The following is a 27,998-nucleotide window of genomic DNA, read 5'->3' as shown; positions in this document are numbered from 1 at the left end:
CAACAATATTCTTGGCTTGAAAGTACAACAAAATCTGGGCAGCACTCATTCAATTTTTCTTTTGTTTCCAAATGTCATGTTTGGAACAGCAATTGCCAATACACAAATTGATGGATGTGCCATTTAGAACTATTGGCGGTGAACTCAATCTCATCTGTCACTGAGCCGATTGCAGTCAATCGTGCAAATATCAATTCCGATAGTTAACACGCACATCGATGCAACCCTAATTGTGACATAAAAAATTACAATCTCAAACCCAACTTGAAAAAAAATAAAGAAGAATCTTGAATATCTTCACATTGCCACTGGCAAACATTCTAAATTAATAGATGTCACTTGTTGAACATTGATGGCCCAAATAGCTAAACTTGACTCAGGAAATAAACACCAACATAGGTCAGGAAAGCACTAAGATTCAGATAGGCAGGGCTGCTGGGTAGCTCACTCAGCTAAAGCACCACACGCAGCACAGGTGAGCACCACAGTCCTGGGCCTTACCTGGCCTGTGCCAGTATCCACTGTGGCCAGCAGCCTGCAGGGGTGAGCAGGAGATGCCACAGAGCTAGCTTTGCAACGGCAAAGGGATATACGGGAGGGATTCAGTCGTCAGTGATACCACCTTTCATCTGCTCAAGGGTTGTTTGGGCACCTGTGGCTTGCTCTCTGAGCACACGTATGATTGGGTTTCCTCCATCCCTTATCTGCACGCTCGTGGTTTGTGGTAGCAGGCGGAAAATAAGCAGCTGGCAGCCACCGTGCGTTTAGGAACAATTATTTTCAAAACCCCAAGCCACCAGCAGGGGGCGTATATGAGCCTGCTTGTGCACGGGTTGCAAAGTGAACATTCCAAATTGAGGTGGTAATTGAACTGGAGAAGCAATAAAATGTAATTAAAAAGTTTACTGACTGAAGTTATTGATAGGTTTTCACCGTAGAAAAGCATACTCATTACTACAAAAATGAAATGAATAGAAACCAAAACCCGGTTGTTATACACTCAGCGAGAATTTATTCGGTATTTGACTTATTTTTTAGTCTTATTAAGTCATATGTTGTTGTAGCCTATCCACTTGAGATGTGGCGCATTGTGCGTTCAGAGATGCTCTTCTGCATACCACTGTAGTAATGTCTGGTTATTTTAGTTTGACCAACTTTGACCAGTCTGGCCCTTCTCCTCTGACCTCTCTCATTAACAAGGCGTTTCTGCCCACAGAACTGCTGCTTACTGGATGTTTTTCATTTTTTTGCACCATTCTGTGCAAACTCTAGAGACTGCTGTGTGAGAACATCCCAGGAGATCAGCTGTTTCTAAGATACTCAAACAAGCATTAACAAGCTGGTGTACAGGTCTACCTAATGAAGAGCTCACCGACTGTTCATCAGTGCATCAGACACTCAATCATTGCAATATATGCTTTCACAGGCATACTAAATGCTGGAATGAAGCAACAAAAAATTCTGTTATAAAGGGAAATATGCATAAAATAAAAAACCCTGCTAGTTAAATAGACATAGGGAATTAATTCACAGGCCAAGACCAGCTTATTAGTGAGATTCACTAGCAGGGTCACCAGATGCCATATTTTCTCACAGGAGAGTTCATTTTGGATGCTCAGCCCATCTTCCCGTAGTAATTACAGCACATGATGCCCTCAGGCTTATCTCTATTTCCAAACAGTCTTTTTGAACTATGATGCAAAGACATATTGTCCTCATAAATTGAATATCTATGCTATTAAATACATTTCATACTTATTGCTTCTATGATGACCAAGCATGTGTATATCCTTCTAAAAACCTTAGCTGATTTTAGGTGCTAGTCCTTTCATCCAAGTTTGTTTAGTTTATCTCATTAAGAAAGAATGGCTCATTATTGTTACAGAAACAGTACTGCGCAAAAGTTTTATGCAGGTGTAATTAAATGCTGCAAAATAAGAATGCTTTCAAAAATAGATGTCAATAGTTTCTTTTTATCAATTAACAAAATGCATGAACAGAAGAAGTGAATATATATATATATATATATATATATATATATATATATATATATATATATATATAGCAAAGCTATCAGAATTGTATTCCATTTCATTTTGTGAATCAAGATCCTTCATATTCACCACACCTGACTGCAGTACACACACGCTGGGAAAGCGACTGGCTCAAAATATACAGTCAAAAAAAGGAAAAAGCTATAAAAGTAAAATGAAACTAAAACCCAAATTAGATTTTGAGCCAAAATTCTATCAATATTGAATAATTTCCAGAGAGAACAAACTTTCTCACTCAATCACTTCATACCCAAAGAGTCAATCACCGGGCACACACTGTGTACAGGCAATAGCCTCACCAGCAGTTTTTCTATGCGATTCCTGGTATCTAAATGATCGGAGAGCCATGTGCAGAGAAAGCAGATTTTGTGTTTTTCACCTCTTCATTCACTTTGAGGAATAGCTCAGCCTCTGCAATTCTTATCCGTCCTTCAACTCGATAAAAATCAAGAATGTATCGTCTTTAGTTAAAGGTTGTGATTTAAGACCGCATACCTTGTCAAAGACACCATCTCACAAAAACCTAAATCAAATCAACTTGTGGAAAAACTTCTCCCAAGTGTTTTCATTGAATGAGAGACATCAAGGGTTCAAATAAACATCAAGTTATTATGTGCAAACCAGGGGTCGGACATTTTTACAGTTCTGAACATGATAAGCAGATTCGTCCTTGCGATTAAACCCGTTCTACAAAAGCAGACCTGAGAGGCATAATAAAACATTTTCTCCAACTTAGTGAAGACAGGATTAAGGAAATAAGCACCCGACATCTATCCACCTCTTTTCCACAGGCTTAATTTGAATAATAGGCTACAGAAATTGTTTCAGAAAAATATTTAGTGCACTATTATGCAAATAAATGAATAAATAAAAGTTAAATTCTAATTAACCATCTCTTACTCTTGACAATGGTTCCCAAACAAATCCATGAAACAAGGGAGGGTGAAAATTAAGAACACAAATGGTTACAGGAAAGAAATTGTGAGTACATTACATTACATTACATTATTGGCATTTGGCAGACGCTCTTATCCAGAGCGACGTACAACAAAGTGCATACCCATAACCAGGGATAAGTTCGCTGAAAGACCCTAGAGGTAAGTACAATTTCAACTGCTACCTGTACAACAAAGATAAGGACAAGGGCCATTTTTTTTTTTTTTTTTTTTTTTTTTTTTTTTTTTGAACAAACAAACAAACAGAGCAAAAGTCACCAAAGTTAACTATCCAAACACTGCTTACCTAGCCAACTAAAATACTGATACACAAGTCACAGAGACAACAATTAAGGTTCACAGGGAGGTAGGGAGGGATGGGGAGAGGTGCTGTTTGAAGAGGTGTGTCTTCAGCTTGCGCTTGAAGGTGGGGAGGGATTCTATAGTTCTGACCTCAACGGGGAGTTCGTTCCACCACCGTGGAGCCAGAACAGACAGTAGTCGTGAGCGTGAGGTGGAGGTTCTGAGAGGGGGAGGTGCCAAGCGGCCTGTGGAGGCTGAACGAAGAGGTCTGGCAGGGGTGTAGGGTCTGATGATTTTTTGCAGATAAGCTGGGGAAGACCCTTTAACTGCTTGGAAGGCTAGCACCAATGTTTTGAATTTGATGCGAGCCATGACAGGCAGCCAGTGGAGGGAAGTAAGCAGGGGGGTGACGTGTGAGTATTTGGGAAGGTTGAAGACCAGACGAGCTGCTGCATTCTGGATGAGTTGGAGGGGTCTGATGGCAGACGCTGGGAGGCCAGCCAAGAGGGAATTGCAGTAGTCCAGGCGGGACAGAACCATCGCTTGGACCAGGAGCTGGGTCGAGTAGGGGGTGAGAAAGGGGCGGATTCTCCGTATGTTGTATAGGAAGAACCTGCAAGACCGGGTCACCGCCGCAATGTTCTCGGAAAGGGACAGTCTGCTGTCCATCACCACGCCGAGGTTCCTTGCACTGGGTGACGGCGTGAGTGTGGTATCCCCGAGGGAAATGGAGAGATCCAGATGGGGAGAGGTATTAGCAGGCAGCAGAGTAGCACAGTCGTTAAGGAACTGGCAGATCCACAGCCAGGACATTGTGTTTGTACCCTTGAGCAAGGTACTTAACCTGCATCGTTTCAGTATACACTCAATGAGCACTTTATTAGGTATCTATTATTAGGACTTATTTTATTAGACTTTTACATTACATTAATGCCATTTTGGCAGACGTTCTTATCCAGAGCGATGTACAGTTGATTAGACCAAGAAGGAGACAATCCTCCCCTGGAACAATGCAGGGTTAAGGGCCTTGCTCAAGGGCCCAATCTAATTGTGGCTACACCGGGGATCGAACCACCGACCTTGTGGGTCCCAGTCATGGGAGGGTTGACGCGTTCTGTGTTCAGCAATGCTCTTATGCATATCACTGTTGTAATGTGTGGTTATTTTTACGTTACTGTCACTGCTCCTGTCGACTTTGACCACTCTGGCCCTTCTCTGGTCGCACTCCCTATACGTTTGCCTCGGTTGGCACTTGCATTCATCGAACCTTGAACCTCAATAACTTACCCGTTTCAAAACCAATCTCAATGCCATTTTGCAATTCTACTACAATGGAAAGGCAGCTATGTCTAGCTACACTGAAAAATGGCAGTGACAGTGTTAATACCAGCTAGTTAAATATAGTTTGCCTTTTAAAAATAGTTACAGTATAACTTATACCTTGATAGCTAGCTCACTGGGTGATGTGGAAGATTTCTCATTACATGAGAACATGCAATCTTGCAAGCAAGATGGAACTTAATATGCAAATACCCGGTTGACTTTTGAATAATGCATCGTTATGCATGCTAGCTATGGAAACAAAACCTTTGGTTGAGAAGTCTAAATTCAACTAGAAATGTCACATTTAATGAATGGCAAATACCACTTTTTCACCAGTATATAGTATTCACATATAAGAAATCGGAAGGAAGGGCTTGCAAGACTAGATGCTCTTTAACTAGTTTGCAAGTGGGCCAAATAGATTCTTTAATGTAAGGTAGGTTCTCAATCAAGAGCTTTATCTTTAATGCATATTTATAATTACCTCTCAGGTATTCATTTAACCTCCTAGTGTAAAATCTTAAGGAAATGAATCACAAAAAACTGTTTAAAGTGAAATGTTTGCATTTGCTGAAATTCTCAAAAGACATGAAAATAAATTGATCAGCCCTAAAGCTAACATCAGCCTGCTCTCCAGAACAGATCTTTGACAACATGCTCCAGCCCTGTAATTTATATTCAGTTATACACAATTATTTGCATAGCATTAAGATGGCAGCATATTATTTTGATATACGCATATGTGAATCTATATATTACATACAACATTATACCATTTATTCCCACAGTGAGAATCAAAATGATTTGTGGGTGACACGGTCATTGAGTGACTGAATGCACAGTAGTTAGCCATGACTAAATTGCTCAATTACTTTTGAACAAATTATAATAGTTACATATACAGGCCCATATATACATACATACCTCAGCCTATCTGCTTCTATACTTTTGTGTATGGGGGCACTATGTGTAAACAATGCTGTAATTTCTACATGGTGAGACCAAAATGCATAAAATGGCGTTTATTCAAACAATGTGCACTTTAACCACATGTGATTTTTGTAATAACAAATCTCAAATTGCGGAGTACAGAGGCAAATAAATAAAATTGGTCTTTGTCCCAAACAAACAGGGCACTGTATTTCATAGGTTTTGATACATTTGTCTGGATGGCATACTGGCGCCCTTCAAATGATTAAGTCAATTTATTAAATGAATACATTAATAAAATTGGGTTGAATGGCCTGTTGGCGTTTATTTTCCGTTTGGGCGGGCGCTCTCCGGATCCAGCTTCGGCTGATTGAACATAAAACAGCGGTGCAATCCATCATTTCCATATCTCCCTGTGTCCTGCTCTTCTGACCCCCCCAAGCGCTTGTCACGGCGTTCAATGAAACCCTGAATGCCCATCTCTATTTTTCTTTATTATCCTCGCCTCCCTCAGAGATCGGAAACCGGAAAATGTAATGTTGGATCAAGATGGGCATATAAAAATGGTGGACTTTGGGCTAGGCAAAGAAAATATGCTTGGTGATAAGCGTGTTGAAAGTCTCTGTGGGACGGTGTAATATATCGCACCACAGGTATGAGACCAGAAGGTGGAAGTTGGGGGCTGTCAGAGGCAGTTAATGTCTTGATGCTGACAAAGGCACAGTTGCTCAATGTATCCATCACAGATAATCCTGGCACAACAATACTTTTCCCCAGTGGACTGGTGGTCATTTGGGGTCCTGCTCTTTAAAATTTTGACTGGCATTTGTCTCTTTGATGGGGCTGTAACGAAGAGCTCTATATGTCGGTCTACATGGACATTTTTCAATACCCCAACTGGATCCATCAGGAGTTAATGAACATTCTGGAAAAGGTCTCTATGTGTGACAACCCATTTGTCCTGTCAATATTGAGTCTATCTACCAGTAATACCTCAGTAGTCCGTATTCAGTAGAGGCTACCCATACATTGCTGTTCTTGTCGGTGTCCCCTTTAACAAGTTTACTGCACTGTTCTGCCCATGTTTTCATAGGTCTGATATTTTATTTTGAGTCTTTTAGTCACTGACCAAATAAGTATGTTAGTCAGTTAGTGAAGGCGAGACTTTGGCTGTGAGAATGTGGATGAGCCAAGTGCATGAATCTCAGTCAGTTTCACAGCGGGGGCCTGAAGTGTACATTGTGCACAAACAAAACAAACTGTTTGGAACATAATCATGAGGACAGAGAGCGCTGGTGTATATCTGGGATCATTGCCTTGCTTTGGGATGAAGCACCGTCCAATGAGTTTGGAAGCATTTGATTGCACTTGAGCAGATGGGAGGCTTCTTCAGAATTAATTATGCTGCCGATATCAGCAGTTACATGATCAATGAAGGCAAATGAGCCAGCACCTGTGGCAGCCATACATGCCCAAACCACCCCTGTGTTAGTTGTGGTAAAAATGTAAGCTAGAAATACTCAATTGATGCAGGATACATAAAACCAGACTGGTTAAACTTAATATGGAACTTTCACACTTTAACACAGGGGAAATCCTCTGTTGGTGTGAAAGTGCTGGTTGGAAAATAAGAAAGGTAAAATGCGTACATATTAAAATCACCAAGTATGGAGAAAGTAACCATGACAGTTAGATAGTGATATTCCCATTATCCAGCCCTTCTCTTTCGGTCAGCTGTTCCTATACAAATACAAAAACAAATTGAATCCCAGAAAATCTGCAAATTCTACATTCCAAATCCACCTTGCTGCTGAAAGAAGAAGCAACACTCAAATGCGTGACAGTATTGTGAAGCAGGAGAGGAGATTGACAAATCAATTTGGAAGAGGCATCATCATTTCTGTCATCTTTATCTTCGGGCCGGAGCCCTGAAACACATTTCTGCCATATGAAGATCATAGCAAAGCAACTTATTTGGGCTCTCCACTGTATACATAATTGGGTGCGGAGATTAAATGGCCTACGAATCATTGATATGCTATCATTCCATATTCTGCCATCAATGTGACAGTTTAGTGAATTACATTCAGAACTAGAAGCCTATCTTTTGAATAGCCCAGAATAAACTGGGATGCTAATGCAAGGTCAAGTTAAAATAGTGGCCAAGACTATTTACACTGTTTATTTCCAACTCTCAAACTTCTCACAAATTGCATTTGTAATTTTCCAACATTATATTCAACTGCTTTTAAATGAATACTCATACACAGAATTAAATTCAGAACCTGCATTTAATTTCAGGCCAGCATTTGATTGTATGTTTTATCTTTTACATGGCTTATAAAAACTGCTTATAAATTGCTTAAGTTGTATTGAATGAAACTCAATTTAACCTTTTTTAATTTAACTATCACCAGCTAGCCATCATTAAATAAGTCAAATAACTACATAGTATAAAAACAAAAGCTTAAAAATGCTACCGCTATGATACTAGTTAATGAAACTATTAATAAGATGAGGATATTTTTATGACACTTCATTTGACATAACATTCTTGATGAGTGCTTGTGTAACATTTTTCACCCGAAAATGAATAAAAGATAAAAATCTGTGTGCTAGGCTAATATATGTGGCTTATTTAGCCACTGCAGAACCCAGCTCCAGCACCTAAACTTTGCCTCCCACCACCACATAGCCTGTGTATGCCTTCATTACAAGTCAAAGTGACGTAATCAACCGAAACTATTCCGTGGGGCAGGGTGGACATGTGAATACACGGCGTACAAAAATGAGCAAATGCACTTGTACGTGCCGCACGTACACACAGACAAACACATACGTAATGTCATGTTATCAGTTATTTTAATGACTGTATTATCATTACACAGAAAGTAAAGTCCAAATTTAGTGGAGTAAACAGTTTCACCCCTAGTGTACACAGAAACAAAGCTGCAGAGGCCACTCTTGGGTACAGCACTAGCATAAGTCTAACTCATTCCATTCTCATTAGAGCCTCACCCCTGTGATCTGGTATAAAGGGAAAAGGCTCAAACTCATTGTCTGCCACTTCCAAATGTTGACCTTCCCGGGGCCTCGCAGCGGACAGAACTTAGCAGATAAAACAAACACACAGCGAGGGCGCGAGACCAGAGGAGTGTGGTCCGAATCTTAAACGCCGCTCGCCCGATAAGCCAACTGGAGGGACAGCGGCCCAGATAGTGCAGAGTGAGGTCACGCAAGGTCAGGATGTTCAGCCCATTTCTGGCACTTAAGGAGGTGTGTGCCAGTGCAGAAAAAAAATACATATAAAAAAAACCACATATATATAAAATAAAAAAACCCTGCCATCTGCAGCGAGGACTAAAGGTAGTCACACTGTCACAGATGAGGGATGACGCATGCTCAACCTTCAGACACCAAGCCAGGAACGAAACGGCCATGGAACCTCATAACCTGTGAACCAAATATTCATAGATTCCCTTCAGATTTCTCAACTACCACAGTTCAAGGGGTAATAATTAGCTGTTAAACCTAATATATAGCTCTTTACCCATGTAATTTATTTTATACAGCCAGTTTTTGTTTGGACCATCTCAAAAAAGACAATCATTTTGGAGGTGACTGTATTTATGCAGTGACCTTAGGAGCTGGCAACCCTTTTCAGCAGTGTGGGCATAGGGAGCGGGCTGGGATTGGATCCGAACCTCGCTGTTTCAGCCAGCCTGCATCAGCTCAATCGCCCAGCCCCTCCGTCTCACCGAGCCTCTTCAAACACACATCGAATTGATGCCAGCAGGTAACAATTCCATTAAATTCACTTGGGAGGACAACAGCAGAAATAGTGCCTTGGTTTGTCAGTTGCAGAGTGTTATTCCTCTGGGGACTCACATCCATAAAAACTAAATAAAGCTCACTCATGCTCACATAACACGGTGACGTCTCATTTTAAAAATGCATTAGTGGTTTAATAAACAAAGTGTTTCAATATGTTCAGGATTACCAACCCCACAGTTAAATATTAGGCACACTGACTGGTACCACCCAGACATAGCATCTAAAATATCAATGTAGTGGTGGTATCTGGTGGGTATAGTCAAAACTCAAATTGGGGTTGTTGGTGCAACAGTTTTAATGAGATATTCCATCACACCAAAGAACACACTGTATCTTCACATAGGAGTGCACATCGATATACACAGCACTTACTGTTCCCAGTCTTTCACTAGAACTACATTTGTTCCAAGTTTGAAAGATGCATAAATATATGTCATACATCATATATAGTCATATATATGCCATTATTTTGAGAATAACATCTACCCTGTAAGAAAACTTAAATCATTTTCTTTAGCAGGTCCATTTATGAGCCAATGTCAAAGTTTCTAGCTACTTGGCCAGTATATACAGTACAGTATTCACACAGTAGGTAGCCACCACATTACAGTACTTCACAAACACAGGGTTATAACTCAAGAAAACAGGAAACTGAGTAACATTATGCAAAACAGCACAACAATATAATCTTAGCATGCTGAATTGATTAAAATATTCCAACTGTCCCCGATGGAAGCCATTGTATAATTGTACCAACCCGAACCAGCTGACTGGCAAATTCACTAATTTACAGAGAGCCAGCACATTCTGAAAGTACATTTTGCCTCCAGTTCAGACATACAGTACATGTACAACACAGAACATACTCATGTCAGAGAGGGAGTTGGAGGATTCACATGCTGTGCATCTTTAATTATGCAGGCCGAGAATGAATTATTAATTAAATGGCACTCCAGATGTTGCTGGGTTCTTTGACAAACTCCATCAGCATTCCCGAGGCCAGGGAAAAGGCTCTCCTCGTAATGCGGGAGATAAATGACCTCCGCCGCTTGCATTTCAGGATTCACCACACAGAAAACATGCATCCTTCTTATAACGTAGAAGCGCTGTCTTACTGCTGAAAGATGAGGGAAACAACGCACTAACACTGCAGCACACCCTGGCTCAGTGAGCTGTTAGCATGTTCTGTGAACACTGCATCGCTGATGGTCCATTCGCCAGTCACATGTACAGCGGATAGCTGTACCCTCGCTGAGTGGGCGATCCGTGAGAACACGCAGTGTGATATTTCTGGCCATCGTGTCAAATGCACGATGTGTAAAACATCATTGTTCTCTCGTTGCAATTTCTTGTTGTTGTTGTCTTTATGTAAGGCAGGACAGCACAAAACGTTTGATCTCCACTGTAGTGAAGTGAAAAGTTAACCAATTTCTGTATTTTCTGTGAGAAACGTGCCGTCAAGCTCATGTGCACACACTGCTGTCTCTGTTCAGCAGCTCCACTTTGCCCTATTACCACAATGTTTTTATACTAGCAGATGGGTTTTTGGGCAAATTGAGGTTTGGGCACCATTATTTGGGAACCATTCTCTTCAAACTCTAGAGACGGTTGTGCGTGAAAATCCTAGGAGATTTTCTAACCTCCCTGTCTGGCACCAACAATCATTGCACGGTCAAAGTCACTTAGATCTTAGATTTCTTCCCCACAGGTGAACCTCTTGACCACGTATGCATGTTTCTTGTGCATTTATTTGCTGCCACATGATTGGCTGATCAAATATTTGCATTAACAAGCTGGTGTACAAGTCTACCTAATAAAGCGCTCACTGTATGACTCAATTACATCACGTTATAAAAACATATTCATGTTTATAACGGTGAACAAATGTTATACAAACAGAATTCTTAGGTATACCAGCTCTGGAAACATAATGTCACATAATGCAAGCTCATTTGGAGTAACCTAAAGTGTTCACCCTGCTCCAATTCATTTTACAAAGCATCTCCAAGACACCTTTTCTTGCTACCAGCACCAAATAACAGGGCTTTTCCCTGTCCACTGCACAGTGACCGTATAACAGGGAGGAGAATACCTAATGATCCAGCACAGACATTGTGTATTATTCACTCCAGCAAACATGATGATTGAAGGGTATGAAGATAGTGTTAGCATATCATACAGCAAACAATATGATTTCTGCATCATTGACCTTTCAAGTCATTATACATACAGAACAGCATCTTTGAAGATTCAATATGGATCATGTGGTGAGTGCATTTTCCTTCCACAAATCTTAGTGCTGAATGGTGCATTAAGTACCTGTTCACCATGGATACTTGGTTATTAGGGGAAAAACTCCCAATAGAGTGAGATGCATTTTGGGAGGTGGGAGCAGTGATTATCTGGTTGTGTAAAGGTTAAAGCTGCATGACCGAGGACAACATCCCAAACATCCCGATTATAGAAATCTGATGCGCGGCCATTTTACCTGCACTGTGTCGCTGTCGCATGTTAGAGTGAACACCAAAGCAAAAACATGAATATGAAAGAATGAGGAAAATTAAGAGTTTTGGCTGTTTTTGCCCCTGAACTATGACTTGAAGCAACATGACCCCCATGCCACCTTGGTAAATAAGCAACCTTACGCCTGCAAACACAAAAATATTTGGCATTTCATTCGTCAAATCGTTTTTACACAATTTAGGGCATTAGAGCATTCCACCATGCCACAAATATATATTATAGGGGTATTATAAAAATGCAATAACATAGTGAACAAATCATTCTTTTAAATTGTGGGAGTTTGAAATGAAATACTTTGAGATAAAATATATTTGTGTTCACACAGCATTTCATCCATCAATGCTGTAATTGGAATGTGGTTATCCTCCAGCAATTTCTTTTTACAATATTACAGCTAAATATAATTTCTATTCTTGCGCTGACCTTACCCTGGCCCACTGATGTCTGCGCATGATTACATATGGGCAATGACACACCCAAGACTACTGAATAGCAATTATATATCAATCATTGGTTCATAATGAGTCATTATAAGTGCACTGTGGGCACTGCAGTGAGAGCAAGTGGTATGATATTAACATTGTTGTCATTAAACCCGCCCATATATCCACGATCGAGACCTTTGGGTTGCTTTTCAGCTTGAAAAATGTCACCTACAGCAGAAAATTGGAAAATAATTGGGGGGTTGACTATTATGAATACAATGATTCTACAATGATAATAGCATCAAAGGCAAACCTTCCACTGGTTTTGATATGATCGGGATAGAAAGAGGAAAGTCATTAAAATGAAGCCCGTTTGGATCTGCGTGTAAAGGCATTCAGATGAAGAGGAGGTAAAAACACATCAAACACAACAGAACTGATAATGGCCCAAAATATGATGCAGTCACTGCAAAAAATGGATAGTTCATTTACGTTAATAATTATTTTACACGCATGTGGCTCATTACATCAATGAGACTGGCTGGGGAAACAAACCGAGGGCTTTTATCAGTGAGATGCATGTTAAGGGCCTGGGAGCCTGTGAAAATTCATCTTCTACATCGCATATGTTTTTTTCAGTTCTTACAGCACAGAATGGGTATTTAATGATTCCCAAAATGTAGTCAGGTACTGTGTAAGACTTAAAAAAGGTACATTTTCTGACATTTACAACATTTGCTGGTGTACAGTACTGCCATTTGAATTCAACTGGCACCAAGAATACTTAATCAGTATGTATCAGTAGACTTAAACCCCAGATAGAAAGACATGTTCCCTAACCATGGTGTACAGTCTATGCAAGGTGAATGTAAAGGAATTTTATCCTTTTGAACATTATAGTAGTATTCTGTAGTAACTTGACAGTTGCCAGTCTCACATAAAAAATAGGCCAAACAAACAGAATACATAGAGCCAACCTGAAAATACACTGCTGAACTGCCCAGCCAAAGTATAATTCAAAATACTTTGCCGATATGTTATTACATAAATAAGGGAAGAAAAGCTATTTTCCTTTAGGTAAGAAAGGCTATTTCCTTTCATGGTCAAATGAGAAAGGAGAATTCACAAGCCAATGGCAATTAAAGGATTAGACAATCATGAATTTTCCCCCATTTTAATGCCACATACAATGCTTTCAGAAAGTAGTCACTGTGATTTTCCTGTCAAGACCAAATCACACAGTTCAGCTATTCAGTCCCTGATTTCCCATTTCCATGACAACTAATGACACATGGATTTTTGAGTAAGACCAAATTGATCAGCACTGCCCTAAAAATGTCACCCTTTAACCTGTTCAGTCCCAAGACTGCCATATGGCACTCAAGCATAAATACCATAAAATCTCAAGAGTGCCAAATGGCACTCAACCTTATACCTTTTCAACCAACCAATCCGATTCAAATGACTGCTACACTATTGTTTTGCGCCCCTGTTAAAACCACTTACATTTTCTCAACCAAAGCCAGAACCCCTTGGGTGGAGACACTTCATATTGCACTCGGGACGGAAAGAGCGAGTGCTTCTGAAGCACACATTTGAAACAAATAGTCTAAAAATCTTTTGACAAGATCCGAAATGTATGACGGTTAAATTCATTTGGTTTGAAGACAAAATGCAGTGATTGACCAGATCTCAAGCCCGGCGTCAGCAGCATAACTCAATGGGGCCATGTTGGAGAGGGAAGGCAGCAGGAGGTACCGCAGGTATCGCCAGGCATTTGAAGCTCATGGCTGACATCCATGAGCCGCTCGGAGGGTGTTCACACGATAGAAGGTGCTGAATTATGCCAGAAGTCCTGTCATCAGTGAGGAGGGTTATTAAAATGGTGATGATGAATCTGGGCTGAAGTCCTGGTACACTCTCCATTTAGATGATAGCAGATGGAGGAAAGTGACTACGTGTCACTGTAGTCATTCAAAGTGATAATTACGCAACCCAGCTCATTTTGGGAAAAAAAAAAAAAAAGATTAAAAAAAACCTGAAATCCTCCATTGAATGATTCCGAACTACCTCCCCGAGAGTTGACATTTTACAAGAATATGCAACCCAAGCCTCTCAGACAAAGGCTGCTGTTTCTGTAGGGTGAAGCACTGGCTGATTCTCTTTGCAAGTTTTTTTTTTTTTTAAATCGGTTTAATCATTTTTTTGTTCAGATGAGCCCTAGGATTTCTAACTGCTCACATGGGACTGCAGTTAGCGGAGATGTCCTGAAATAGTATTTTAAAACCTCATTAAAACCAAATTCATATCTGTGACCATGCTGAAAATCTCATTACATGTGGCAAATGCAGCTACATTTGAAGGCCATTTGTATATGTAAAGAAGTTGCTCCCATTCCATCATATATAATATACACACCTACCTAGTTTCGGTGACTTGTGGCTCTGATTGCGTTTTGCCATTAGCCCATCACGGACATTGGGAATTCTTCTCATTTCAAATATTTGCTGTGCCAGCTTCTATGGCAGTCAATTCAGTGGATTCTATAACCACATTTTTCGTACCGGCTCAATCAGTAATCAGATTTGCCATATCTTGGATTTCAAGATAAAGATGACCTCCCCATTGTATTGGTTGATCTGAGAGTACAGATCTCTAGTCCAAATAGTTCAAACGACATGGAATATCTGATTTTCCCCATTGGTGACTGCCACCGTCTTGGATTTCAAGGTTTAGAGGACCAGAAACCAACCATACTTTGCTGACCCAAGATTAGTGGGAAAAGACACCCAATTAATTTATCTTGCCCATCTTGTTCAAATGATACAGCACATCCAATTTACAAAATGGCTGACGGTGGTCGCCTTGGATTTTGTGCTCTATTGGACGTTGCCAGAAGTTTCCAGAGGGGTATGGGTGCCATTTATCTTTTTTTCTAAAATGGTTCAAGTAAAAGAATCAACAACAAAAAAGTATAAACAAAGTGAAAAGACAACTATCCATGCACATACAGTACGGAAATGGAAATTGCATTGCATTAGTGCAGTCTTCAGTTTCCCAATTGCAGTTGCATCAGTAATTAAAATTCATGCAAAGTATATTTAATTTGTTCTTGAGAAAAGCGGACTTCATGGGTGACAGATTATTTTAAAATGCTGGTCCGCTTTAATTTCTGAACATGAAATGAAACATTACTAAATGTAGGTTGCATCTGGTGGGAAATCCTCATCAAAAATTTTGTTTGGCTATTAAAATACTATTAAAAGTAGGGTACTTTAGGTTATAGTTAGTTAAAATTATACTCCTGCTTAGCGAAAAGATGCTTTTGAAATGATGTAATAAAATCGTGTGCCACACTGGTTGGCGCAGAAGAGTATATATTTAAAGGGGGACTGTTTCAAGATTTGGAAATATATTATTACCGTATTATTGTGCAGACAGATTATGATATCCTATCTTTTGGAGAGCTAGTGATTGTTCCACATTTTGAGGGGGTTAGCTTTGTAAGCCAGTCTGGGTATTACCTGGGGGACTTTCTTAATGGTGCCTATGTGGACTTTGTGTCTCTAGACAAAAAAGTGAGAAGTCTTTGGCAATCATCATTTTGAATACTGTGTATAGACTGATTTTGTTTACTCTTCCTTTTTGTATATACATAACGTCATATCTACAAAGATCCTAAAGGGACATTGCCAAAAAATAAAAAGGAAAGTATCTTGCGCTCACAAGTTGCTAATTCCTGCGCACGACTTAGTAAGTCAGAAGGTATATCGCGTGCACAAGTTAGTTTCACATGAGCACACTACTTTTTTTTTTTTTGTTTTGGCAATGTCCCTTTAGGGGCTCCGTACGTATCAGCACCCTTGGCGAACGCTATAAAATAAACACCTGGTGTGGAAATATGGAGAAAAGCTTTCGTTTTTGTTTTCTCTTCCTGTACCTACATTGGTTAAACTGTCCCTTGTGTGTAAAACTATAGAGAGGAATAACTGGCTGAAAGCCTTGAATATCAGCATAAATGTTCTTACTTACTCACATTACTTTACCATTAGAGAAGATAGTGGAAGCACAGCTTCCATTTTGAATGGATTTTCTAGAATGTAATCAGAGTTCTGATCCTAAGGTGATGCACTGAAATATAATTTTCCATTACTACCTTTTCACAGATCTGCCACACTACACACTCCAACAGCACTCACTCAGCTCAAAGATAAACATGAAAAGCCTGTTAGCATCAGCTGCAGTGTGCTCAATGACAGCCAATGAATCCTAAATGCTCAACTCTTGCCTTGTGTTTGATACTGCCAGTCTCTACAGTTGGGATGGCTTCCCTTTGAAAAACAGAACACGGTGCACTTTTGAAGGATTGATAATATGACATGAGCTTCCATCTGACCTAAAAATAACACTATGTTCTTCCACCGTTAAATTTCCCACAAGCTTACCTTTTTAAGCAGCAGTTCAAACATTCGGCTGTGTGTGTGTATGTGTGTGTACGTTCTACACGAGCACTTTATTGATCGTTGGAATTTTATCAACTTAAAAAAATACTTTACTAGCACTTCACCTAGTAAACAGTCTAAATTACTTGCTGAAGGTTAATCAAAATGTGAAAGGCCTTCATACTCCTCCACTTACCTATGGCAAATCAAATGCATTGCTTTCATATACTTGCCAGTCATTCTCAGGTGAGGATGGTGTTCAGGGAAAAAACACAGTTATATTTTTCACCTTTCCATCAGATTTCTGGTACTACCAATTTCACAGAAATATGCCAAGAACAGGCCATTAGGGACATTTTTACGATTTTCAAAACAATTACAAGTCAATTTGTCCCCGTGTTTACTCGAGTACTCTTCTTAATAGTTTTCTTTCTGCCTGTTTACAGCAGCACAGCCATCCAACTAGGTGGTCCAGTTCACTGGATCCTTTCCTGAGCCACCATGCCTTTATAAGTATGATTGGTTTCACTCCTAAAATCCCGCTCCTAGACACGCTCCAAAACTCAGGTATTACAACAGAATGCACTCCAACAAGGCTACAATGAAGAAAATAAATAAATAATTATAAAAAAAGAAAAAAAAGAGTAGCATGGCAAAAGAGGAGCAGCACAGCATACCCTACATACCTCTTGGAAAACAAAAGAACTGCACTCCAACACGATTTTTAAATCACAAAACATCAAATCCAAGTTGTTCAAAAGCCCAAATACCCCTCCTTGGAGCCTCACCCCATCCCTCGCTCCCCCTGAGCCACGCTAGTCAATGACGGCCAAGTCAGATTGATTTCCACAATCTCCCCATCCTCCAAGATCAGAGGCTGTTCTCAAGAACTCTTTCTCTGGCTTTCGAGGCATCCTGAAATGGGAAATTCTGCGCCATCAAAACGCTGCATCCATCTCACACTGGAAAGAGTTCTTTACAGTACTGTCTGTATGGTCAGAGGAGACAGCAGACGTCGAAGTCGAAATTGGGACACTGGCAAAAGAAAAAATGTGCATGGAAGGAGAAATGAACTAAACACTGTATCAGGAACATGCTTTATTTAAATTCAAAACGCATTGGGTAAACGTGTAAAATGAATGGCAGTGACTGCCGAGAGCATTGCTGAACAACGAAACAGTCCTGAGGACAGGGACTGCAAACAGGACACAACACTTATAAATAATAGGCCTCAGAACGTCCTCCATCCGTGTGTTCTCTCCACAGACAGTTCGAATGCTTGAATATCTGGATGTGTATGGACAGGAACCCAAACACCGTTTCAATTTCCATTGCCGAAAATAGCCACGCAACAGACTTAAGATGCCAAAAGATTCCCTAATTTACTGTTTGCTAGGCCGACCACTTTCCACTTTCAAAGTCAGAAACTCAAATGGTGCACACCAGCATTTTGTCTCGGTTGACATTCTAGCTCTAGTATCCGGCATAAAAAAAAAAAATGTATGCTGGATGCATGGATGGGCTCTGTCCAGTATCGACCATGGCAGCCCCACATTATAATCTGCACTAGCCTCAGCCAGGGAGGGAGGCTTTCAGCCAACTAAGATGATGACATCCGATTCTGCACCAGCAGCTGCCAATCAATGGCAAATGGCAGGCATTTATATAGCGCCTTTATCCAAAGCGCTGTACAATTGATGCTTCTCCATTCACCCATCCTCCAACTTATGGCTACATGTTGACTATAAAAGAGGACACAATTTCAATTTTCACACCACAAGTGCTTGTAAGTGCAGGTGCCCCTGTAGAGCTTCATATCAAACAATGCCCCAGTCTCAGAGGTTCTGCTGTGGCTGAAGTGGTATTAGCCATACAGCTGACAAATCTAAGATTATTATTATAATGGACTTCCACATAAACAAGGGCAGTTCTTAAAAGGGAGCATGCTGTTGCATAGTCAGAGTGTCTTAACACAAACAACCTTGGCGCACAGGAATACTTTCATTTGGTACCAACTTTTACACTCCTAATTGGTATCAGTCGGGAGGGCAAAATAGAGCTTCAGAATGTAAGACCGCAGTGTATGCACGTGAACTCGACAATACATCTCTCACAGAAAACGTAGTTTGTCCATTCTTTACTTCACAGGAGTGGTGATAAAACATACAAAAACTAAGTGCTAGTGTGCTGTTCGCCTTTACGGATCCCCTCAGTGCTGAGCCAAAAAATATTCATGCTGGTTTCCGGAAATGCCCGGTTGCCCTCCCTAATACCTAATACAATAAGAGAACTGGGTGGAAAATACTGTCAGTTGCTTGAACTGCATACAAAGTCGAATACATATATAGAGCACACAAAATTATCACAATCAAAAATAATGCCTAAACTGCAAAAACACACGTACACACGTGTCTTCTGCCCTTTGATTAAAATGCAGTGTTTTGCATATTTTAAAGGCAATTTGCATCATTAATATTTAAGATGAACCACAAATTAATTGCTACCCTTCTGCATCACTAGTAATAAGGGTAATAAAGGGTCTTGTTACAGTAAGCACTCCTAAGTATAATGCATTCAATACCTTAAGGAAAAGCATTATTACAGTCTCTGAACAATGCTTTCAGCATATGTAAACCATTTCGGAAGCCATTACAGTATGTTGCATTAAGCCTCAATTTTTGAAGTTGCATAAGATCAGGAATACCTGCCAAAATTTCTGCTAGATTTATATTAATGCATCCTGTAGCAAATGTTGAACATGAATTATTCCATCGTTACAGACATTAATTCTACATTATCTGCAGCTACTGTATGTGGGCAGACCCTATTTTTACTGCTTACAGACAGTCAGTATTTATGGATAACAGAAAGGATTTCTCAAGAAGGTATGCCTAAACGAATACATTGTCAACAAGTCATTAAAGGCCCACATGCATATTTATTTTTGAGCCTGGACTCTTATATTTGTATTCCTTACTGATTAAAGTAAAAGAAAAGGAGAAGTATGCATATTTTTGGACTGCTATTTTTCAGAGTTGTTCATAAAACGATTTCCCACATGGCATGATGGATGTTTCTGAATAATTATTGGATGTTGCTAAATATAAACGTCTGAGCCCTCCTAATCTGCCTCTTTGAGATCGACCCAAAAACCTTGACACCTCTGACAACACTGTTGATCTTCTAAATGAGTTATTTGACGGTTATTTTGCCCCTCATTCCCTCTCCTTCGCCTTCACTATTGCATTCTCTCCACTTAAGCTACGGGACAGTTTCGTCACGGCCCATGTTAACGCAGTGAGCTGACCACAGGAGGCAGAGGGGGAGGGGGGAAAATGGCGCGGCCGTTTTGTGGCCATTTTGTGGCCGGTTTAAATACCAGGAAGAGACTGCTGACGCGGATGATGTAGGCCTTTAATCAATTGCAAAAGCATTTAATGCAACAAAATGAAACAAAGTACTGAGGAATGAGTCTCAGCAAACGAGAATTGTAAAACTAAAGAAGAAAAACACTCCGCCCTCACAACAACACTTATCAATTGGAAGAGTGCTCTGTGACAGTGCGTCATCTTTATAAATGGTAAAGATGGGATCCGAACAGCACCTCACCCTGTGTAACTCAATGACCTAGAAAGAAAAATAGGCCATGGAAAAAAACTGTTTTTTAAAACGCATAATAAAAATAAAGAATATATGATGTGGGGGGAGGAAGCAGAAGGGGGAATAAAAAGATGGAAATGCCATCTGTTTATGAGCAGCACATTGGCTTGCAAGATATACTAGAAATGATGTTGGGCTAGTCCAGACGAAAGTTTAAGTAAATGTAAGAACAGATACAGTATCTTCACAATTGAGACCATTTTCCGATTCTGAAGAGACGGTATAAAATCTGAAAACACAGGATGTGGTCTTCTCACTATACAGTTTGCCAAAGGTCAGCCTTTTGAAAAATGACCTCATGCATACAGTAAATGCATAATTCAAGATTTACATAATGGTGTGGATCCATAATTACGGTTAAATGGCAGCAGGGTAATTTCATCATTAAAATAACTTGGTGTCTAAGGAAGTAATGTCATTCAATGAATCTTCATTGAATTGTATTCTGAATTCCATGTGCAGTTCAAGCAATCACAAGTAGATTTTAAATCAAATTGGTTTTTTTACATTTTGTTACAGTATACAACCACCACATGCATAGACTACAGCGGTTAAGGTGCATGATTGGGACCCGCAAGGTCGGGGTGGTTCAATCCCTGGTGTAGCCACAATAAGGTCCACCCAGCCGTTGGGCCCTTGAGTAAGGCCCTTAACCCTGCATTGCTCCAGGGGAGGATTGTCTCCTGCTTAGTCTAATCAACTGTACGTTGCTCTGGATAAGAGCGTCTGCCAAATGCCATTAATGTAATGTAGTGTAACATAAAGTTTCATAAAAAGATAACCAGAATAATTACATTTTGCCTTAACTTCGACATCTAATGAAATGCAAGAATTACTTTTTTTCTTCAAAACTAAATTGACCTCACAAAGTAATCAACGGTGTCAATGAAAAAGTGAAAGAATGAAATAAAAGGGTCAATGCTATTGTATTCCGTCTCCTTATTACCACCTGTGCAATGGTGAGCAGGTGTCAGATATATACCCAGAACATTTTAAAGCAATACAGAAATAAAACGTATGCAGAAATGCTGTAGATTATAGATCCCATTTAACGATGACTGACATTTATTCACGTTATATAAAAATGCACTATAATGAAGGCTTGGGGGGGGGCACAAATTATGTTTATGTCAAAACCTTTTTTCTTAAAATTGCAGATTATTGATATGCATTTCCTTAACATGTCTCAATTCAATTATCTTGTTTCCTTATCTCAGTATATTCAAAGAAACCATATAGGCAAAAAAGCAAATATGATGATGATCAACAACAAATAGAAACAACCCAGCAACCAAACTTACAAAGGCTTAGTCACTGGTTACAAAATGCATCCATTTGAATCAAAATGAAACCCATGGGTTAAGTATAGTATATATTGAATTAAGTATCTTATATCCCAATCAATCATTTCATTGTGCTTTTTCAAATATTTGGAATGGTGGTTGTATAACTGCACAATCTAATGTCTGTGAAAAAAAGGTTTTAACTTGATATCAATCGAGAATATGTGGAAAAAAAAGGCAATGTTTAAAATTTTATATTAATGGAATGGAAACTTATATGAGGCATAAATAATTGAAAACTTGTTGACTGTGAAAGTGAACTTTCCTTGAAGTTAATTAACTTTTATGAAGTGAAATGCCTGTTCCTGGCATACAGTGACCATTGATCCAGCAAATGTGCCTTCCATCCTTTTTCAAAATTAAACAGCTTCTGAACCTAAAGTTGTACCTGTTCAACGCAGTTTCATACACTTATGACTTTGCCTCATCAGAACATGTTACAATTCAAACTCAGATCAAGTTAGAAAGGCCTGGTTCAAACATAGTGGATATCGGGGTCTGTTGACACACGGGGTCCATTGTTAGGATTGTTTTTTTTGCCCAATCAGTAACAAACATGTCCTCTTTCACCTCAGATTTCAACAGAGCAGTTTTGTGGACATTTTGTGCAGAGAAAACATTGCCTAACAATCGACCATGTGTCACAACAGACCCCAATCTCCCCTATACTTGAAATGCTTTAACTCATATGATGCTAGTAAAATCATAAAACAATATTGCAGATCCCAGAAACAAAACAGGACTCTAAACCAAAACATAAAATCCTATGAATTCGGTTATAAGTGTCAGTGAAAACAGTTCAAATCTCAGCAATTTCAGTGGTGTCTAAAATGTTAAAACAATATAAATCTACCTGTAGGTATGCTGGTTTCTGGGTCTGCTTGTTTGACTGGTAGAAAGGCTACAGTGACAAGCACACAATGCTGTATGAGATTGGTGAAGGCAAGGACCCGACTTAGAAATATGTAAATGAAGGAACCCCTGACACAAATTGAACACACAAGCAAATACAAAAATTCTAAAATTTTACCAGTAAAGTTGCCAATTTCAATGCATTTTCTCAATTTCACAATGAATGCATAATGCATTCCATCTACAGAATGACAGCACAGGCCATTTCCACAGGGCAGTGTGAATGTGTGGCTCTTCATTACTTTTTAAAGCAGAGAGCAGAAAAACATGTACCTCTGACATCAGGGTGCACGGCGGCGTGCTGGTAAACACTGACATCTATGTTTTCACATCCTTTAAAGGCAGTAAAACCATAGATGACATCGGACGCGCAGAAGAGAACAACAAATAATGATGATGTAAACACCTCTCCGCTGAATCATCCCACATGCTGTTCCGACAGACTGAAAAGGGCCCTGCACACTTTATCCAGCCGTTTGTCTGCTGCGGCCTCCTCAACGCCACGCTGCCCCAGATTTATTTATACACTTCACTTCTAAACAAACCTGTTCCAGTTTTTTGATTAACCAATCCAAAGTAAAATAATAATAATAATAATAATAATAATAATGATAATGATAATGATAATGATAATGATAATGATAATAATAAAAGGAGCAATAGTGAAATCAAGTTTTAATTGTCAGTTTTTCCCCATGCTTTTAGGGTGCCATGCAAATTATGCAGAGCGCAGAAAGCAAGAAACACCTGCAGTCGTGAACAAATTAAATGTGTGAAATAATAATCACTGGGCTCGCTGGGAGTCTTTGTGTTTCTCTTTCTTATTGACACCAAAAAAACAAATTAAGACACCTCCTGCAGAATGCGTAATCCTAAACTGCTGGGCAGGAGGACTGCTACAATCACAAACGGCAATAGAACGTTTCTACATCGATATCATTACGTCTTCATTACACGGCTGAGAGCAGTTAGAACGTCAGTATTCGACTGTATCAACAGGACATATAATAAACTGAGGCTGCGAGCACTTAAGCATGTGGATTTGATTTCGCTCTCCTCTGCCATATTAGAGTGTCGGGACTGATCACAACTTTATTTAAGGCTCCATCTGTAACTTCTGGCTATTGTAATTTAGGGGGTAAATTGCAGCAATAAATCCTTGTTCTCAGTACCAGTTCCCGGACAACCAAGGAGATATTTACAGGGCTTGTGGTCAGAAGCATGCTGACCCCCGTTGCTTTATTTCTAATAAAGCAACAACATAAATCGGGCACAGTTAACTAAACCAGATTGTTAGAGTTTTTGACAACATTCCTGCAATATTAAGCAGGTACATATCCCTTAAAACAAGAAACCATTCTTATCACAGCATCAGAATCACAATTACTGCCATGGAGCCCCACCTGCACAGATTATAGTGAAGGGTCTGTGCATCTGAAATGTGGCCAAGGCACGTTCGCAAAACATAGGAGAACTGATGTAGGTTAAGTTTCCCCCTATTCAAACCTGCTTACTATACTGTCCATATCAGTTTGCTATGCTGTCCATATTGGTTAGCTACACTGTCTATATCGGTTTTCTATCCTGTACATACCGGTATGCTATGCAGTCCACATCAGTTACCTATACTGTCCACATCAGTTTGCTGTGCTATCCATACTGGCTTGCTATCCTGTCCATACCGGTTTGCTATGCGTCCATATTGGTTAGCTATGCGGTCCATATCAGTTTTTGCTATACTGTGCATATCGCCTTGCTACACTGTCCATATTGTTCTGTGAGGCTGTCCTTATCAATCCACTACGCTGTCCATATTGGTTAGCTACGCGGTCCATATCGGTTTGCTATGCGGTCCATATCAGTTTTTGCTATACTGTGCATATTGGTTTGCTATGCGGTCCATATCAGTTTTTGCTATGCTGTGCGTATCGGTTTGCTATGCGGTCCATATCAGTTTTTGCTATGCTGTGCGTATTGGTTTGCCATGCGGTCCATATCAGTTTTTGCTATGCTGTGCGTATCGGTTTGCTATGCGGTCCATATCAGTTTTTGCTATGCTGTGCGTATTGTTTCGCGAGGCTGTCCTTATCATTCTGCTACGTTGTCCATATTGGTTAGCTAAGCTGCTCATATCGGTTTTTGCAATATGGTCAATATCGATGTGCGAGGTTGTCCATATCGTTTTGCTATACCGTCCATATCGTTCTGCCAGGTAGTCCACTAGGGCTGGGTGATATAGCCATCACAGCATTAAAAACAATTGTAAGCGCAGTACCAACCATCTCCAGTATGCGAGATTAGATTTATTTCAGTATTTTTTTATTTAATCATTCCTGATGCGGTAGCACATCAGTACACCATATCAAGCACGATTACAGATGAAAAGATGGAACGAAACCAACAGGCACCTGCCAGAGATAGCTCTTATTGCACTAAAAAACGATGTGATGTACCGCGTCCATATTGTCCATATTGGCTTGTTTCCTTGCCCATATCGGTGTGCTACTATGTCTGTATTGGTGTGCAATGCTGCCTAAATCAGCTTGCTATGCTGTCTATATCAGTTTTAATATACAACCTATATAGGTTTTATATACTATCCATATAGGTTTGCTTAAACTGACCCTAGACCAGCACAAGAGTGCTGGTGCTTGTGCTGGTGGCAAATTTTTTTCAAGGAAATTACTTTCCAGAAATAACAATCAAACATCCATTTCAAACTGTAATCACAATCACTGGCACTGCCGTTGGTTCATTAATTCTTAACACTACCTGGAGGAATATGACTAAGGAACTAGCACTACCACAGGATTCTGAGGCTAGGAATGCAGCATCGATAACAATCAACACTCAACTTCCACTGCTGATTGTAGACATATTATGAATGAGCGAAGTGATCATTATTATTTGTCACACCAAACCAAGGCCAAGGTTTGCATGTTTAGTACATTTTCTTTTCTTTATGCAAATCACTTGGAACCGGTGGCCTAATAAGGACTCTACTAGTAGGAGTAGTAGCAGTTATAGTAGTAGTAGTAGTAGTAGTCGTAGTAGTAATAGTAATAGAAGCTGTAATAGCACACCGAATACACAAGTGATTCAAAGAAAACACGCACAAATAGCACATCAGTTCATACACCAAGCAATCGTTGGGTTTAGCAAGATCCTCAGGGTGATTAAAGGTGCTTTTTCCAATTGTTCTATGCCCACAACTTGACAAAGAATTGAATGTTATTTGCCGTTAGGAAATTGCAGAAATTATCACCCAAGATAATCTGTAACACCAACGTGTTTGCCCACTGCATTGCTCTGATACCATCAATCATAATGTTCCAAACTTGATGTCAACACCTTGCAGTACCTGGGTTCATCTCATTATAGTTTAATTACATTTCACCTAATGTTTTTAGACTGAGAAGCAATTTACAGTTAACATAAAGATAACCATATAAGAGTGGTGTCATTAAATAGGTCCAATTTCCATAAGTGTGTCTTAAGAACGGCAATATGCTTCAAATTATATGCCATTGCCTTTATTATATTGAACAATATTGAAATGTGATGAAACCTCTATCTGCAATCGTGGTCAATCAAGACATTTCACTGTCCAATACAACGTTTCAACTAACTACAGAACATCAGCGTTACTCACTCACTCAGTTCATTACCTCGAAACAGGAAGGCTTTGCTGTTGTTGTGAAGACCAGCCACCTGGGTTATTCCAAAAGTTGCATTTGCCAAGTCCAGTTCATTGATGATATCTATTTGTAACTTGGGATCTATCCCAAAGCCTAAAACTAAAAAGAAAGACAATGTTAGCGAATTGCAGAATGTTACAGAAAACAAACGTGGCGATAAAGTGTCACATTAAAGAAGTCCGCTCATGCTGTATTCGGTTATTTTGCAGATAGATAAATAAATAAATAAAATATCCTTTGACCTCATTCTCACATGACAAAAACTAGGCAATTATTAAAAGTCCCAGGCTACCAGTAAAGATATTGTAACCCCAAGCACCGGTTCTCGCTCAATATTCTTTGAAAATATATATGTATTAGTATTATTTATTTATTTATTTATTTTAGTTTTTATTTTTAAATACATATAAGGCTGGGGTTAAGATTGGTGATGACTCAGCCGATACTGATTCAGTTACTGTGGGGAGAAAGTAGGCTACACATGATGGGCCAACAATTAAGTGATTGATGGCAAATACATCACAATTACATTTAAAGATGTGCCGCATGTACTGGTTAGACTAAATATGCAACTGATACTATTCATCGTGTAGCGAATAAATTTTTTTTGGCAATGGGCTCCAATAAAAATTAGAAACACCCCGCCCCTCCCCGCCCAACTCAAGTTTCTACCCCTGTATCATTTTGACTGCGGTCCCATTTCGAGCTGAAAGTAGCCTACGTCCCTGCATCCATCGCCGTTGCACGCCCTACAACTGGACGCGTGTTTTATAGAACAGACCCATGTGCTCTTGTAAGTTGTAAAAGCTTGACATCGCCTACACAAATAATACATTTTTCACTCGTTAAAGTTCGAACATTTGGTATATATTTTGTTGGCGTGTATATACAAGTTGGAGTTGCGACTTCACAAGGTGTGTCATATACATAAAATGTATAATATCTCTGATCTATTCGTCAGTACTTAACGCAGCTTCGGATCACACCTGTCACAGCTGCTAAATGACGCCGTGCGATAAATATTTTGTGCCTTAACCCTGGGGTAGCTGACTGGTAGACTACGCTTAAGATGCCTAGGAATCGGTTATTAAATTGCAATGGCTTTCTTTAGTGTAGCTTTGGTTGTAGGATAACGGGTAAGTTTTAAGACAAATGGCATCGGAAAATATCACCGTGTTGCTACATCGCGAAGGCAACTGAAACGCAGAAAGGAATACCCGAAACGGCACAAGATATATTGTGGTCACAATCTACAATATTATGTATCGCGCATAGCATCACTCAGTTTGATTTGAGATTGGAACCTACCTGGTTTTATTGTGAGTAGAACTGGTAAAATAGCCACAAAAATATCCATTTGTGTATAGTGGTCGAAACTGTACAGTTTCCTCAGAGAAAGGCAAAGCTCTGAGCTTCGCAGAAATCCAAACTTGACCAGCTGCTCTGAGCCCGTCTTGAAACTATGCGGCACACACCAATGTTGGATGTAGCTGATTGGATCATTCCACCTCTATGAAATGGGGGATCCGCCTGTACCCGTGCAGTGGCGCTCCCTCTGACCTACAAAACATTTAGTTGTTTGTGCTCGGGTTTTTTGAGGAAATGTCAATAAACAA

At 39.7% G+C, this 27,998-nt stretch overlaps 1 protein-coding gene across 2 annotated transcripts in view; it reads right to left on the bottom strand.

Annotated features, from left to right (window-relative positions):
* The window catches only part of LOC133130530 (protein kinase C-binding protein NELL1-like), a 204,051-nt gene extending 176,226 nt beyond the window's left edge, over nucleotides 1-27,825 (bottom strand). The window contains exons 1-2 of one of the 2 annotated variants that reach the window (XM_061245181.1): nucleotides 27,691-27,825; nucleotides 26,341-26,481 (exon numbers count right to left, since the gene is read on the bottom strand). In XM_061245181.1, coding sequence (XP_061101165.1) covers nucleotides 26,341-26,481; nucleotides 27,691-27,739 — 190 coding nt within the window. In that variant the 5' untranslated portion in view covers nucleotides 27,740-27,825. The remainder of the gene's footprint in view (nucleotides 1-26,340; nucleotides 26,482-27,690) is intronic. The other variant, XM_061245182.1, reaches the window with a different exon arrangement.
* Between the last annotated feature and the right edge of the window lie 173 nt (nucleotides 27,826-27,998).

Source organism: Conger conger, chromosome 6 (assembly GCF_963514075.1).
Source record: "Conger conger chromosome 6, fConCon1.1, whole genome shotgun sequence".
NCBI lineage: Eukaryota > Metazoa > Chordata > Actinopteri > Anguilliformes > Congridae > Conger > Conger conger.
This window is presented reverse-complemented; position numbering and strand designations above follow the sequence as displayed.